Here is a 15,355-nt window from a genome sequence, read left to right on the forward strand (position 1 = left end):
TCTCTCTCTCTCTCTCTCTCTCTCTCTCTCTCTCTCTCTCTCTCTCTCGATGCATGCCTGCTGATTTTAATTGGTCCCGGGGCCACGTGGACAAAAGCCAGGCCAGGGGAAGTCTGATGGAGACCTGCCATGAGGAGGCCAATTACTCCAGTGCTAATCTCCGTGTGTGTGTCTTAGGTTTGTTGCGCATGAGTGCCCAACTGTACAGCCATAGGGATTAAGAGTGGACCTCCTCACCCCACCTCCCTAGACACACATGCCCGCAGAATCACCTGTGGAGGCATTGGGACTGAGCCAGCCTGCTCTTTTGATAGAGGGGCCACATTGAGCCGCCCCCCCCCTGGCCCCTGCCACGTGTGTCTGAGTCCGGTTTCCTCTCTGTGGGCGCTGGGCTTCTCAGTGGCCCACAGGTGGGCTGGGGTCTGTCTGGGCATCTGGCAGGTGAGCAGGGGTCTGGATGGCTGCTGGCATCACAAGCCAGGCAGGGGTTCGCTGGATGCCTCTAACTGAGGAAGAGGTGGAGAAAAAGGATTAATCAGAGGAAGTTTGAAGTCCTAGCTTTGAGATTGATGCCTTTAGGTGTGTGTGTGTGTGGTGTCTGGTGAAGGGGGGTAGAGTGTTGCATCCCTCCCCCTCCCCACCTGGCCCCTCAGAGGTTGATAGGTGGCCTTCAGACCGTCAGCTCAGAGCCCTGTGGAACTGATACAGCTGCCCCTTGGCATTCTGGGGGATTTGGAGCTGTCCATCAAGTCCACATTTTTGGGGGTTTATTACTGGACTGTGTATGTGTGTGTGTTTGTCGGTTGGTGTGTGTTAAGGCACAGTGCAAGTGCATTCCTACGATGGCTTTCACTAAAATCCACTTCAAAGCACTATCCAACTGTAGTGCCAAACTAAAAAGCCTCTCCATTCACAATGTAGCCTGAGGTGTCAGACTGGGATTGATTTTGTTCTCAGTGTTTTAATCCCATTCATGCAAACTGCATGGGAAAAAAACTAATTTGAAGTCTGATATAAAGCTGTTTTAAGAACACCTGTGTGCGGGTGCGGGTGTGGGTGGTGGCGGCGGCATTGTTTATGTGTGTGTATGGGGGGCAGGGTGGAATTGAGGCTGGCTTACTTTTTTGACAGCCTGTCAGTTGATGAATGGAAAGACTCACACCACTTCTCTCTACTCCTTTTTCCTGCTTTTTCTCTCCTCTCCTCTCCCTCGCCTGCTCCCTAGCACTCTCTCATTTGAGTAGACCCAGGTGTTTGTCTTCTCTCAGCGTGGTGTCTCACATAGTTAGCCAAGTATGAAAGTAGTGGCGATAGAGGGGAGCACTATCTGGTGTGTGTGTGTGTGTGTGGCTGCTGAAGGCCCCTAATGGTAAACATCCTGCTGACGGAGGATGTGATGGTTGAAGTTAATGGAGGAAGGGTCAGCTCTGTGACTTGTGGGTGCAGCTTCGCCTCTCTCTGTAAAATACCTCAGGCTGGGGGAGGAGGAGGAGGTGAAGGGGGGGCGAGGGGGTGGTGGTGGTGGTGAATGCCTACCGTACCATCTCTTAAAAAACAAATCACGCCCTCAGAAGATGTTCATAGAAGACATTCCGCAATTTCCCCCCATACTTACAGTCTTATCCCTTCCAAAAATCTCCCCTCCATCCGCCTGTCGGAAATTGTGGCTATATTCCCACTGCGTGTTTCTCTTCAGTCTTTGAAGAGGGCCCTTTTCTGTCACTCATGACGTGTCTCAGACGAGCCTCTCTCCCCTGTATATTCCCACTGCGTGTTTCTCTTCAGTCTTTGAAGAGGGCCCTTTTCTGTCACTCATGACGTGTCTCAGACGAGCCTCTCTCCCCCGTGAAAGCCTTTCTCCCATGTGTCCATTCAGCCCTGGTGTAGTTCACTATACATGCTAATGCTAACGCGTGATGCTGGACCGAAGATGAGCCGCTCGGTCGCCGTCCGCTTCGGTCTTCTCTCAACCTCTGCAGAAGCCATTAACCTACATCTCGCGCCAGGGTTTGTCAGTGGAACAGAACCGGCCAGGGTTTATATGTTAATATATATTTATATTTATATTCCTATGGGCCTAAGAGCCATATTTAGTACCCTCGGTCTTGATCCCCCCCCCCCCCCCCTTCTCTTCCTCTGTGTCTGTGCCTGAAAGGAGACTCTGCTTTGGCTGTTGGTAACTCAGAGAGAATCTGTGAAGTGAGAATCTGTGAAGGGGTTTCTTCAGTTGCTCTTACCGCTACAGCTACAAAGAGATGAAACGCATATGGTCTGTAAATAACACTAAATAGTCTAGGCTACATTAAATAAATCCACAAATAAAAGGTGAACTATAATTACATTAATTACCCCTTGCATTATGTATAGGGATGAGCGTATTCTCTCTTTTACAAAGTAGCCTATGCACAGCTGTTCACGAAGATGATTGTTTTCGTCACTTACCAAGGCACTCGCAATTTTGTCCAAACACCGCAACTTTTTCGCAAATTTGACCAATCATCGTAGTTTCACCGTGAAATTTCACCTACCACAATAGTCCCTCGCGCAGAATATTGAGCCAGATGCCACACTTACTTCTGCACCTTCTGCATATGACACCAAAGACTGCCCTAACGTGTTCGTTCCTCTGCAGTTTTGATGACGATAAATAGAAGGCTAACGTTAATGATCTGTACTTGCATCTCTCAACCTGGTGTTGCTAACCTACCTATGAAAGTAAGTTAATTAAGGCCTAATTGGTTTACTGACATTTGAGTAGGCTATGCAACCCATTGGCAAACGTTTACCTGGATATGTCCTTTTAGCTTATGTCATGTTTGCTAGCTTGTGGGCTTAGTTTGAGTAGTGCTACCAAAATCATAGAAATTAATAATAAAATTGCAAGACATTTACCTCTTCTATGATCCAAGAATGATTTCATTCGAGTTGTTTTTTTTTTTACATTTATTTTAACTAATGGCATAGAAGACATTCCCAATTGCATCCACATATCGTAATGCACTATGCAAAAAGTGATTTACACTTGTAGCAGAACACGGTAAGAAGCAAGCCTTCCAATCCACTCAGAAATGTAAATAGGCTATTCTCACATCCTTAAAGGGGCAGGCAGTCAATTAGACGTACACCACCAATGTAATGACATTAAAGAGAAGTGTAGTCAAATAGTTTAAATCAATATGAAATTACTAGATACTTACTTGGCTATTAGTAATTATGCAGGCCACAGACTATGAATTATTAAAAAGATATTAACTTAATATGAATTACAAAATATATGAATGTCTCTTTAGGTGACTCTTTTTTTGGACAGTTCTACAAAAGGTTATACTGCTTTGTGAATTACCTCAGTCAAAGCATTTTCACAAATAAAGTAGGCCTACTTTGGCTTTTCTGTAATCCTTACTGTTTACCTTTGATTATCCTTTTTAATAAGCATCAAGATGATCAGTGTGATTTTGGTCTTACTAACCTTAATTGCCCTAAATTAAAAATAAACAAAATCGCAACTATTTTTCCAATTTTCACTTCCTCCCGCAATTTCTCCGCAAGAAACAGCTAAAAACACCGCAACTTCCATCCAGGCATTTTAGGTCGCAACAGTCTCAAAAAACCTCGCGAAATCCTGGAGGGACTGATTTTCTACCTATCCCTTACTGCCACTGGGGGAAAAAAAATAAAAATCCCTACCGACCCATGGCCTCAACTGACAACCAACAGGAACCAAACCTTTTTTTTTTATGCCTGATAGTCACCGTGAGGCTACGAGAACATGTTGGAATACACTACAAGTGAGATCATCTAATTGCTCCATTACATCATTTAGATTGATTGTTGCTGAAGCAGTGCTCTGGAAGAGATTTAGAGGGGGTAGGGGTGGCTTTATCTGCTGCGCTCTTTTTCAAGTTGTCTTCCCCCCCCCCCCCCCCCTCATGCTTTTTAATATTTGCACAAAAAAAAAACCCTCCTGTGAATAATTTGGTGCTTTGTGGCTGAGATGGAAAAGTTTTTTTTATGAAAAAGGTTTGCATACTTCTTGGTACTCTTTTTTGAGTTTATTTTCTCATTTGGCAGATAACGTTGCGACCTTGCGGTCTTCCTCAGATTCACTTCTCCTAGTACCAAGAACTTTTTTTCATAAAAAACTTTTTTTGTTCAGCACCTGGGATGTGCACAAAGTCTCCTTGTAAGTGAGATGGAAAAGTTGCCAGGGGGAGGGTTTACACATGTTTTCTCTCTCTAAGGTTACAGTTCATGATCAGAGTTTTAGGCTAAGATTTGGATGTGTGTGAAATCTTCCAAAGCTGGGAGACACCATCTAAATGAGTTTCTTTCTGTCTCTGTGTCTCAGGGTTGGATGCGGAGCTTTACTACGTGAGAGATGATGATGTCAACATGTACGCACTCTCTTTCATTCCTCCCATACCCAGTGACATCAGCACCCTGCACTTCACGTGGCACTCTAAGAATAAGGTGGGCATGCATATAAACACACACACACACACACACACACACACACACGTACACAGTACTACACACACACACAAACACTGTCTTATACAGTTTCTCTCATCAGACATGTCTTTGGGCATTTTCTCCTTCTCTCGCACTTCACTGAATTTCTACTTGTATGCATCTATGGTTATTCATTCATTTTCAAATTCAGCAATTATACCTAAAGGAGCATGTACACTTCAAAGCCCTCAGCCTTCTATAACCTCACCACAGAGAAGAAACGTGTAGCAAGTTAAATAGGAAATCTAAAACTAAAAACGTTTTAATCAGCATAATGTTCTCATTATAATGTAATGTAGTGATCTATCTATTATACAGCTCATCAGCCTCCCACACATCCCTTTATTCCTCACCTCTTCCTGGGCCTCGGCTCTTATTGTCCCTCATGCCCTTCCGTATCTCTCTCGCCGTGACCTTATCTAATCTCACCCTGTCCTTTCCTCTCTGCCCCGCTGGCTCTTCCTCCTGTCCCTTCCCCACTTGACCTCAAACCTTTCCCTCAGGGTTTCCTGACACGGTACAGTTAACCCAGCCCAACACACACACTCTCTCACACACACACTCTCTCACACACACACTCTCTCTCACACACACACTCTCTCACACACACACACTCTCTCACACACACACTCTCTCACACACACACTCTCTCACACACACACTCTCTCACACACACACTCTCTCACACACACACTCTCTCACACACACACTCTCTCACACACACACACTCTCTCACACACACACTCTCTCACACACTCACACTCACACACACACACACACACACAAACAAACAGACACATCACTCTCATTTTGGATATGTCTATTGTACCTTGCAGGTTGAGTATAAACTGGGCTTCTATGTGGAGAACGCAGCAGCCATGGACCAACCGCAGAGCAACATCTCCTTACAAGGGGAGGTGCCCCGGATCCGCTCAGGTGGGCTGTCACTCACCGGCCTCACCCACACATCCTCCTGGGCTCCGGAGAGCGCACTCAAATCACTACCACATGCAGTTTTAACATCAATTCAGATTTATCCATATGGGCTGAAAACTGGTCTTGCAAATAAGCGTGCTCCATGACACCTCCAAAAGAAACAGAAGATATACTGTATATATTGAGATGTTAAAACTAATTCAACAAAAATTGTAATGGAGATTTCCACCTGTCTGTTTGTGTGTGTGTGTGTGTGTGTAGTATTCCGGGTAGACCTGTTCTGCTCAGGGAAGGTGGACGAAGAGGCTTTGGTGACTGTGCAACTCAACTTGACCATCAGCCCCAAGAACATCACAGTGCTCAACTTCAAACGCAGGAAAATGTGCTACCGACGTAAGATCCCAGCTCTGCTGCTCCCATTAGTTTTGGATTTGTGTGTGTGTGTGTGTGTGTGTGTGTGTGTGTGTGTGTGTGTGTGCACGTTTTTTCTAATGTGCACGTGTTTTCCCATGTGCACAGGACGTAATGAGGTATCCATGTGTGAGTGAGACAACAAGAGGAAGATGGGGGTACATCATTTGCCTTTGTGGGCTTGTACATTAATTGGATGTGCGTGCAGCAGTTTTACCTGTGGCTCTTCAAACCTGCTCTGAGATTTAATGAGCTCTCTATGGGCTGTGCCTGTGCATGCCTGTTTGTGTGACTGAAGAGAGACGGAAGCCCTATTACCTGCACACCCCATATCACTACTTCCTCTTTAATGTGGTGTGTAGGTGAGCGTGGGCTGGTGTTTTGTTGTTTGTGTGTGTGTGTCTAAATGAACTCTCTGGCATGCCCCCCCCCCCCCCCCAATTCCCCTCCCTTTTTTCCTGGAGCAGTTTTGAAGTTGATAAAAGTGCAAGCCAGGGGGAAGCGATGGCACATTTGTCTTTTCAGGCGCACTGCTATTTTCTGACCTCGGCCGAACATAATTACCCAGCGAGCGCCGTGTCATGTGTTGCGCTCCGTGCAGGAAGCAGGTCGTACATCTCGGCACAGGTTATTTTAGGCACACGAGCCAAATTAAACGAGCTGAAAGGGGAAAGTGTTTGTACCCACCACAGAGGTGCCCTACTGGGGGCGGGGGGAGGCGGGGGGTTCTCTGTGGGTGGCTGTGTGGGAGAAATGTGCATCTGCTATTGTTTGTGCTTGGGTCAGGGAAGTGAGAGTTGTAAAAGTTGAGTTTGTTATATGTGTCCTGTATGTAAACATGACAGAGAGGTGCTGGGATAAACTTTTTTTTTATTTTTTTTTATCATAAACAGCGATGGAACTTGTAGGTTCTGAAAGTGCTACTCCAGGATCTAACACATGATTTTGACTCACCCATCTGGATTTGCTAAAGGCTAAACCGTTGAGTGAAGCTCATGCATGACTTAAATCAAAACATGGCGGAGAATTTTATACTGGGCATATGCAGCTACCCACTTCCCCCAGTGCAAGGCTTGTACACCTAGTCTCATTAGCGCAAGTTTGGCAAGGCCTAACTCTCCTCTCTCTTTCTCCCTTTCCACCCACAGGAGTCGAGCAGCCCGACCTTCCCAAGATCCCCATCGTTCCCAGTGGTGGCCAAAACAAACCAGACTGTGAGTCCCTTCCCACAAATTTCCCAAAAGCTCCTCTGTCTGACGTCTCAGGTTGCTCTCATGTTTCCTCCGGCCTTCTGCGCTTATTGTTTGATTTTTTCCACCATCAAGGCGGCTCCGTTGGATACTGTACGGCATCCAGCATCCCCCAAAACCCAAAGTCTGTGTCCATGTTTATGAATTTGAACAATGGCGGTTGGATCCATGGTCTTGAAGACCACAGCAGCAAAACTGCTGGGGCGTCCAAAGCAGACCTCTATGTGCCAAACTGACCAGCCACAACTCCATAGTTTTTCTTAGCTATTAGTGAATCATCACCGGTTCTTGCTGGAATGGGCCTCCTGTTTCTAGCAGAACTGAAATCATGCTTGTGCTGTTTTAGGCACGGCGCTATTTTCCTGTCTGTTGATGACTTTCTTCCTGAACCTTTGGTCAGGCTTGGGCCCACGGTGGCAGAGCCAGGGCTGGCTGTTGGTCGCAGCTGTTGCCTCTCTTTCTTTCTTTCTTTCTTTCTTTTTTCCTCTTTCTCTCTCTGCTCAGACCAAGGACCCCCTGGAAGCTCTTACTGTCGCTGTCAGTCAGAGGTCCTGACAGGGGTCAGATGCCTAGCCACCACTCGGCTGCTTTCTCCCCCAGTCAACCTTTCCCACTTCTCCACTGTGTGTGTGTGTGTGTGTGTGTGTGTGTGTGTGTTATGCTATGCAATGCTATGCTATGCAAGGTCACGCTCCCTTGATCCCACTCCCTTTTATGCTCCTCCGCTCACAGATGGCAGCTTCAAAGGTTTTCCCTTAATTAAATAACCTGATCATCCAGATCACTCTGCCCCTACACTGGTACATTCTGAACCACTCTCAATGCCCTTGAAAAGGATCCAAAGCCCCGCTATTGAAAAACATGTTTTTGATTGGTTGGTTTCTTGTCACATGACTCAGTGAGGCTTTGTGTGTGTGTGTGTGTGTGTGTGTGTGTGTGTGTGTGTGTTGTGTTGTGTTGTGTTGTATGTTCTGGTGCCGTCGGACCCCAGTGGATCCTGGGAGCGCGCCCACCACCTCCACGCGAGTGTTCTACATCAGCGTGAGCGTCTGCTGTGCAGTCATCTTCCTCGTGGCCATCATCCTCGCCGTGCTCCACCTGCACAGCATGAAGAGGATCGAGCTGGACGACAGGTGAGGCTGTGCGTGCGTGCGTGCGTGCAGAACATTGTCTGGGTGTTTGCAAGATGTATGTCTCGCAGTATTTGGCGTAAATTGGTTTGCATGTAGCGTGTGAATTGTGAGATTTCCAGTTGTTGCTGTGAGTCTGCATACACAGATGTACATTCTTTGTGTTCTACAGTCTTTAAGTCCTTATTTGGCTCCCCTTGATTATAATGTTGTTATTTCCAGGGTGCTGTGGGCAGTTAAATTACATGGTGCCACTTCATACACAAGATCTCATTGATTAGCGTTCACATGATTAATAGAATTTCGACTTTTTCCAGGGGAAAAGACCAAATGCTGGCCAACAACTCCAATTGGATTCATTTCCACCCCTTTAAATAGTGTTTGTCCCGAGTATGAATCAGTCACTTGTCCCCGAGGAGAAGACAGTCTTTCACAAAGGTCCTTTCTTGGAATTTATTTAATGTAATATCTTAAGATGGGTCATTTGATGATGTTCTTTGGGCTTGAGATTGATTGGATCAGGTGGCCCTGCCTAGAGAATTGGCCTACAGTGTTGGGTCTGTCCTCTATTCACCCCGTCCCAGACAACCCATCAATAAGAGCCCTTCTTTGTGGCAATTAGGAAGTGATGGTTATCTCTCTTTACACACTCTCTCTCTCTCTCTATCTCTCTATCTCTCTCTCTCTCTATCTCTCTCTCTCTCTCTATCTCTCTCTCTCTCTCTCTCTATCTCCCTCTCTCTGCCCCTTTCCGGTGGTCTCTCGTTTCTTCCCGCCCTTAAATTCTTTCTTATCTCCCCCTCTCTCGGCATCTATTTAGCTTTTCTTTCTCTTCCTTCCTCTTCTGTCATTTTCTTCCTCCCCCCCCCCCCTGGCATCGTTCCTCCCCCCCCCGGCCTCGTTCCTCCCCCCCCATCCCCGAATGGCTCCATTGTTGCTGGGAGCTGAGGTGCCTGCCTGCCAGGCCTCTTGCTCATCTGGTCTGGTCTGCAGAAAGACTTGAGAAGCCGCGCCAAGCAGCACTGAGGCTCTTTGATGCTCCGTAATGACATTACCGCATGATTGGGGTCAGCGGAGCTGCTGCAGCAGCAGGCAGGCAGGCCTCCTCCGCCAAGGCCAAGCCAGGCCTGCTCTCCAGGGGAGCTTGTACCCCTCATCAATCCCACATAGCATTTAACCTTCACAGTTAATGGCTGACAGCTCAAATTGAGCCAATTTAAACCACTTTTATCCTCATCCCCCCCCCCCCCCCCACACACACACAGATATTGCCTGGATATTACCGAGGGGGGGGGGGGGTGGCTGGAGGTATAGCAATGTAGTCATGTCCTCCTTTGGGCTTGTGGTAATGGTGGCTCTGGGCTTCAGCTTCAGCTCTTTCCTGGCCTCCTCAGCTCGTGGCTGGGGCAGGGGTAGAGGAGGCGGTGGGACAGTTGGTCTCATTCGAGTGCTCCCTGGAATAGATGACATTCTGACTGTTTCATGGTGCTGTGTAATTATGAAGATCTGTCGTGAAAAGGTGATGGTGTAAAGGAGTTGTAGGAGTAATAGGATCCTTTTGGGAAACACTAATGATTCTGAAGATCCTTTAGCAGGCTGCGTTGTTTTTTTTTGACGTGTGTCTGCCTCTCCTCTTTTCCAGTGTGAGCGACAGTGGCAGCTCTCAGGGCCTGTCTCAGCCCTCCACCCAGACCACACAGTACCTGCGCGCAGACACGCCCAACAACGCAACGCCCGTCACCAGTAAGTCACGCCCACTGCCCAGATTCACTCATAAGCACCTCACACCAATTTAATGGTGCCACTGTTGTACCAACAGGCTTACAGCTCTTCACAGTGAAGCTAATTACTTAGCAAGCAGCTTTGTCAAATGTAACAATACATGTATAATTAAACACCTCTACATTCAGTCTAAATCTCTGAAAATGCCTTGGAAATGTTGTATTTGCTCTCAGACATTGTGGGGTCTAATTAAGCGATATTATTTTTGTTACCTAGATTTAGATTAGCATTCTCTCACTGGTCTTGCCATAGAGTTGTTGTTGATTTTGCGTTGACGCATGATCTTGGTCTTGGCATTCAGTAGCTGGCTTGTGGTGCTACTTATGGGTGGGCCTCATCTTGAATCATTGCTCAGACATTGATAGAATGTGTGCTCTGTGTTTTTACAAATTTGTCTTGATTGTGGAATGACATTTAAATGAATAATGCCTTTTGTCGGCTTGTCCCCTTAAGAGAGAACAGGCCAATCTTTCCCATATGAGCACATGACCAGACAATTTCAGCCTTTCAGTGGGGTCAGTAAGATATGAAATGCATGCCATCTTCCAGTGCAGTCGTGTCCAGTGCAGTCAACAGGCACGACCCCAGCTCTTTTTAGCTAATCACATATGATTGCTTTGGTAAATGTTGCCAAACCAATCATGAGAGTTGAGAGTTTGTAAATTCTTGCAAGCTTGAGCCTTGGCTTAAAGTTTCTATGATACGAGACAATGCTTACACAACTCTTGTATGAACAACTAATTGCTGTCGGTTTTCACCGAGTTCTGTAAAGTGTAAAATGTCCTTGAACTAAGTGTACACAGGATACATGTCTCTTTCTCCAAAAATGTTTGACTCAACTGAGTTTATCAGAAGGTTCTGGATGTGTGTGTGTGTATATATATATATATATATATATATATATATATATATATATATATATATATATATATATATATATATCTCAAAGTGATCTGTAGTTCCAAAATAGTGTCGGTCATGGGTCTGTAGTTCCAAAATAGTGTCGGTCATTCCTAATTGGCCGAACCAAGAATCCCTATCCCACAGTAGATAGGACTGATTTTTGCAGCCATCATTATGCTGATTAGCAGACTCCCATTCGAAAAGTCTGTTTCCCCCAATGCCTTTTGAAACAATGATGTGTAATTTTAACTCATGATGAAAAATAATAGTATACGTTTTTCCATATAACAAAATGTTGTTTTCCCAGCATCTTGTAGTGAAAAATTCCAGCAGCTTCCAAAAGGGAGATGATGTGCGTTAACGACACCCCCCACTCCTCACATGGGATTAATATCCCAGTTAATTACATCATATCATCACGTCATCTCATAATCCATGAAGTCAACCCGACTCTTTAGACATTGATTCAACTTTCTGAAGAGCAACAGGGAAGTTTGTGCAGACCTTTGGCCAAAAGGGAGGGTCCTGCTGCCCCCACATATTGCTTCAGGGCCTCTTTTTTTCCAACCATAGACTCCTTAAGCCCTTTATGGGACAGCTCATCTCCAGTTAGACACTTTGCCTAGCGTACAACTGGATATGATTTTGAGCGTTATCCAGGGACTGATGGGGGCTTGTCTGCAGATGGTCCCAGACCGCGAGGGGCTTTGAAGGCCTCACCTCCTCTGTGGTTCCCAGACGCCTCGGGGTGTGAGCCTCGTCTCGCCAGTCACACGCCCGCCTCTGTCTGCTCCCCTCATTCCACACCACCAAACACACATTCCTCTGCCAAACGAGATAATTGGTGGAGAATGATCTTATTAGCTTAAACTGGAATCAGAAGGTCGTAATAAACAGAGTGACATTCCAGCTTGTGGTCTCTGACAGTGTGTGTGTGTAGTGTGTGTGTGTGTGTGTGTGTGTGTGTGTGTGTGGATGAGGGTGTGCACAAACGCACACTGGGGTGAGTGAGTGCGAAGGAGAGGAAGACCTCATATATCTTCTGTGTGTGCGTGTCAGAAAGAGGCCATGTTTATGCACGATGGTGCGATAGGACATGTTTGCACAAATGAGGGCTACAGGGCAGGCGGTGTCCCTCCCCAAAAGCTCAAAACGCACGGCCATAAAAATCTCAGCGCTCCTCTTTTTAGTAAACTTTGTTCTCCGTCCCTCTTCCTCCGGGGCTTCCCCCCTAGTTTTTGTTAGACTCTCTGCGAGCGAGTCCATTGAAGTGGTTTTGTGTGTATCTTCTGACTGCTGTAGCGTAGCTTCATTGCCCTCTTCCTTCCTGTTACCACTCAAAACAAAATGAAGGACAAATAGAGAGGAAAGCTCAGGTTTGGGTCAGAGTGGTTTGGGTGGGGAGGGGGGGGTTAGGTGGAATCTCCATTTCAGCAAGTTCCCCTTGGTTTCCTGACCAGGCAGCCATCATTGGACCATTATTTTTCAGAGGAGCTGGAGAGAGAGAAGGAACAGGGGTGAGATACCTTCTGTTCTGGAGTCAGCCAAGAGGAACCCGCTAAGAGGTCCCCCGAGCCCTGTGGCCTTGAGAAAAGCCCCTCAGCAGTCTCACGCTGGGACTCCCCCCTTCAGTCTGCCATATGCGGATGCTGGGCTTTTAAGACCAGAATGCTTTGTTGCTTCACTCGTATTTTGTAACAGGTCATAATCGGTTTTAAGATGATTGCTGTGTGTGTGTGTGTGTGTGTGTGTATATATATATATATATATATATATATATATATATATATATATATATATATATATATATTTGTTTTTTAGGAATGTATTGTATGAAGTTTAAACCATCAGAAGGTTAAAGTCAAACCCTGTAAAGGGGTTTCTTAATTATTACTCACCTAAACACAGTGTTTGCTGCTAGCACAGGCTTTCGCTTCTTGATTTGCCTAAATATCTCTGGTCAGTGTGTGTTTATCAATGTGTATGTTTTGTACTGTTTTAGTTTCTATATCATTCAGCAATGTGTAAGGAAGAGGCCTTACGTCAGGTTGTGTGCTGGTTATGGTCTCCCCCTAGTGGACATAATTGTTTTCTTGTCTGTGCATTTTTCACTCCATGGTTTGCCTGTGTCCATTGGTGTCTGTGTTCATTGTCTGTTCCTCTCACACTGTGTGCTGTGGCTTTGCTTGTCTGAGACAACATGCACCTTTTCACCTGCCATCATTACCCAACCTTTTATGCACTCCTCTTTCTCATCATTCCCTCTCCCTCCCCCTTCTTTTCTCCTTCCCTCATTCCTTCCCTCCCTCCCCCCCTCCATCAGACAGTCACCCTGGTTCTGCACCCATCCATCAGCTTGCTGCCGCCTCCTTCCCAAATCCCGGCGCCCCCTCCCAGCAAAGCAAAAGTAAGTCCCGCTGGTCTCAAGAGTTAACCCCTAGACATTCGAGCCTGGAACAGATATCCACACAGGGCTGATTTGAGACCATTTTCCCCCGCTGACGCCATTGTTGTTGGATTGTGGAGAGGGCAAGAATCTGATTCTTGGTCAGAACTCTGCACTGTGGACAACAACAAGTCCCAAGTCATCTCGTGCTTCACTACCATCTGCACATTAGCATCAGTGTTCCCTAGGCCTGTGTTGCCTTTTTCTGTCACTAGTGATGTGTTCTCTGTATGTAGGAGTCTGTCTGTCTCTGTCACACTCTTTGTCACCTCAGAAGCTTTTTAACTAAGACGCTCACTGCTGATGGCCACAGCTTTGCTCTCCTCACTCAGCTGAAACCGCTCACTCCTAATGTTTGTTTCAGGTTGTTTCATTTGTCCTTTGTGCCTCTCTGTTTACTGTGCTAACCTTGGCAAACCGTCTCTCTCTCTCTCTCTCTATCTCTCTCTGTCTCTCTCTCTCTCTCTCTCTCTCTCTCTCTCTCTCTCTCTCTGTCTCTCTCTCTCTCTCTCTCTCTCTCTCTCTCTCTCTCTCTCTCTCTCTCTCTCTCTCTCTCTCTCTCTCTCTCTCCATAGTTGTGGTCTGATTTCACATTGTATGACAAAAGGCTCAGAACACAAAAGGAACCTTGGGTTTCCTGGCCGTTAGCGACTCGTAAAAGCCTTCACACATCGGCCTTACCCTGAGCCACCACCCTTAATGACCCGGGAAACCCACATCTAAGGCCTAAGTCAGAACAGATATGAAACACTTAGATTTGAAATTCTCTGGTGACATTTCATAACCACGTGTTGTAATTCCATCAACAATTTTTCTATTTTTGCTCTCCCTACCACACACCATTATTGTCTTAATTTGGAGTTTAGTCGGTGTGCTTCAGCATTCCTGTCCAATGAGGTTTCACTCTGGTAGTTGGGAAAAGAGCTGATGCAGCTAGCTTGTTACTTAATTTAGAGTTCAGTGACCACTTTATGTTTTAAAGAGAAACTAATACTGCAATTTTTAACACATGAAAATATGTGTGGTGTATTGTGTATACAAGAAAAAGGGAGATTTCTTGGATGAGTAAGCTGACTGATGTTTAATTGTTGTCTGTACTTTGTTTAGCTCAGACCCAGAGCTCAGCTCATTAGCATTGCCTTAAGTACATTCATTTAGTACATGCCATCAGTACATTCATGTTGGTAAATGCCTGAGAAGGAGTGTAAACAACAACAAACATTATGTTTACATGTTAACATTAGTAACCACTTTCGTCCAATCCGTGAATTAGTGAAACACACTAATCCCGGCTCAGTGAGCTGCCTGCCATCAACAGCGGCGCTCGGGGAGCAGTGAGGGGTTAGGTGCCTTTCCCTCCGGTTACAAGTCCGAAGTGCTAACCAGTAGGCCACGGCTGCCCCATGTCAGATTATGTATTGTTCAGACCAAGTTTGCATTATAACAGTGTTCATCCAATATAAATATAAGAGCAGATAAGCCTACATGCAACGCAAGTGAAAAGTCCAGGTTTCGCTATAGTAAGGTTTCTTTATAAGGATCCTTGATACATGGAATCTATTGCCCTTATGGTGAAGAAGCTCTTTCTTTTCTCTATTCACGTTGTAGCATGGCATTGTGTAATGCTGACATGTCTCTTAAATAATTCCTACTGCCTGTGATGCTCTGTAATCTCCTGCGTGCTCTCAGCAGAGTTGTCTGTTCCTTCGCCACCAGTAATGTTTGTGTAATTAGTGCTCCCAAGTGGTAGACATGACTATTTCAGTGTCTCTAATACAGATGAATGCAGTCAGTGACTCTACTAAAGACTCCATGCTGAGTAGTGTGTTCGACTATGCTGCCTCAGAAGATTTACCAGAAACATCCAGCAGGGGGCAGCATAAATACACAAGTCAGACTGCATGCAATGGCGCTTCTTTTCCTCCCTTGTCTTCTTATCCGTCCCTCCTTCTTTCAGCTATTCGAAGGATGCATTTGCCATCCCT

The 15,355-nt window shown here is 45.9% G+C and overlaps 1 protein-coding gene across 2 annotated transcripts in view; it reads left to right on the plus strand.

The window, feature by feature from the left end:
* ryk (receptor like tyrosine kinase) overlaps nucleotides 1-15,355 on the plus strand; it is a 54,018-nt gene that overhangs the window by 20,642 nt on the left and 18,021 nt on the right. The window contains exons 2-8 of one of the 2 annotated variants that reach the window (XM_042057183.1): nucleotides 4,349-4,470; nucleotides 5,349-5,448; nucleotides 5,710-5,841; nucleotides 7,008-7,073; nucleotides 8,101-8,242; nucleotides 9,882-9,982; nucleotides 13,248-13,331. In XM_042057183.1, coding sequence (XP_041913117.1) covers nucleotides 4,349-4,470; nucleotides 5,349-5,448; nucleotides 5,710-5,841; nucleotides 7,008-7,073; nucleotides 8,101-8,242; nucleotides 9,882-9,982; nucleotides 13,248-13,331 — 747 coding nt within the window. The remainder of the gene's footprint in view (nucleotides 1-4,348; nucleotides 4,471-5,348; nucleotides 5,449-5,709; nucleotides 5,842-7,007; nucleotides 7,074-8,100; nucleotides 8,243-9,881; nucleotides 9,983-13,247; nucleotides 13,332-15,355) is intronic. The other variant, XM_042057184.1, reaches the window with a different exon arrangement.

This window comes from Alosa sapidissima, chromosome 12 (assembly GCF_018492685.1).
Source record: "Alosa sapidissima isolate fAloSap1 chromosome 12, fAloSap1.pri, whole genome shotgun sequence".
NCBI lineage: Eukaryota > Metazoa > Chordata > Actinopteri > Clupeiformes > Clupeidae > Alosa > Alosa sapidissima.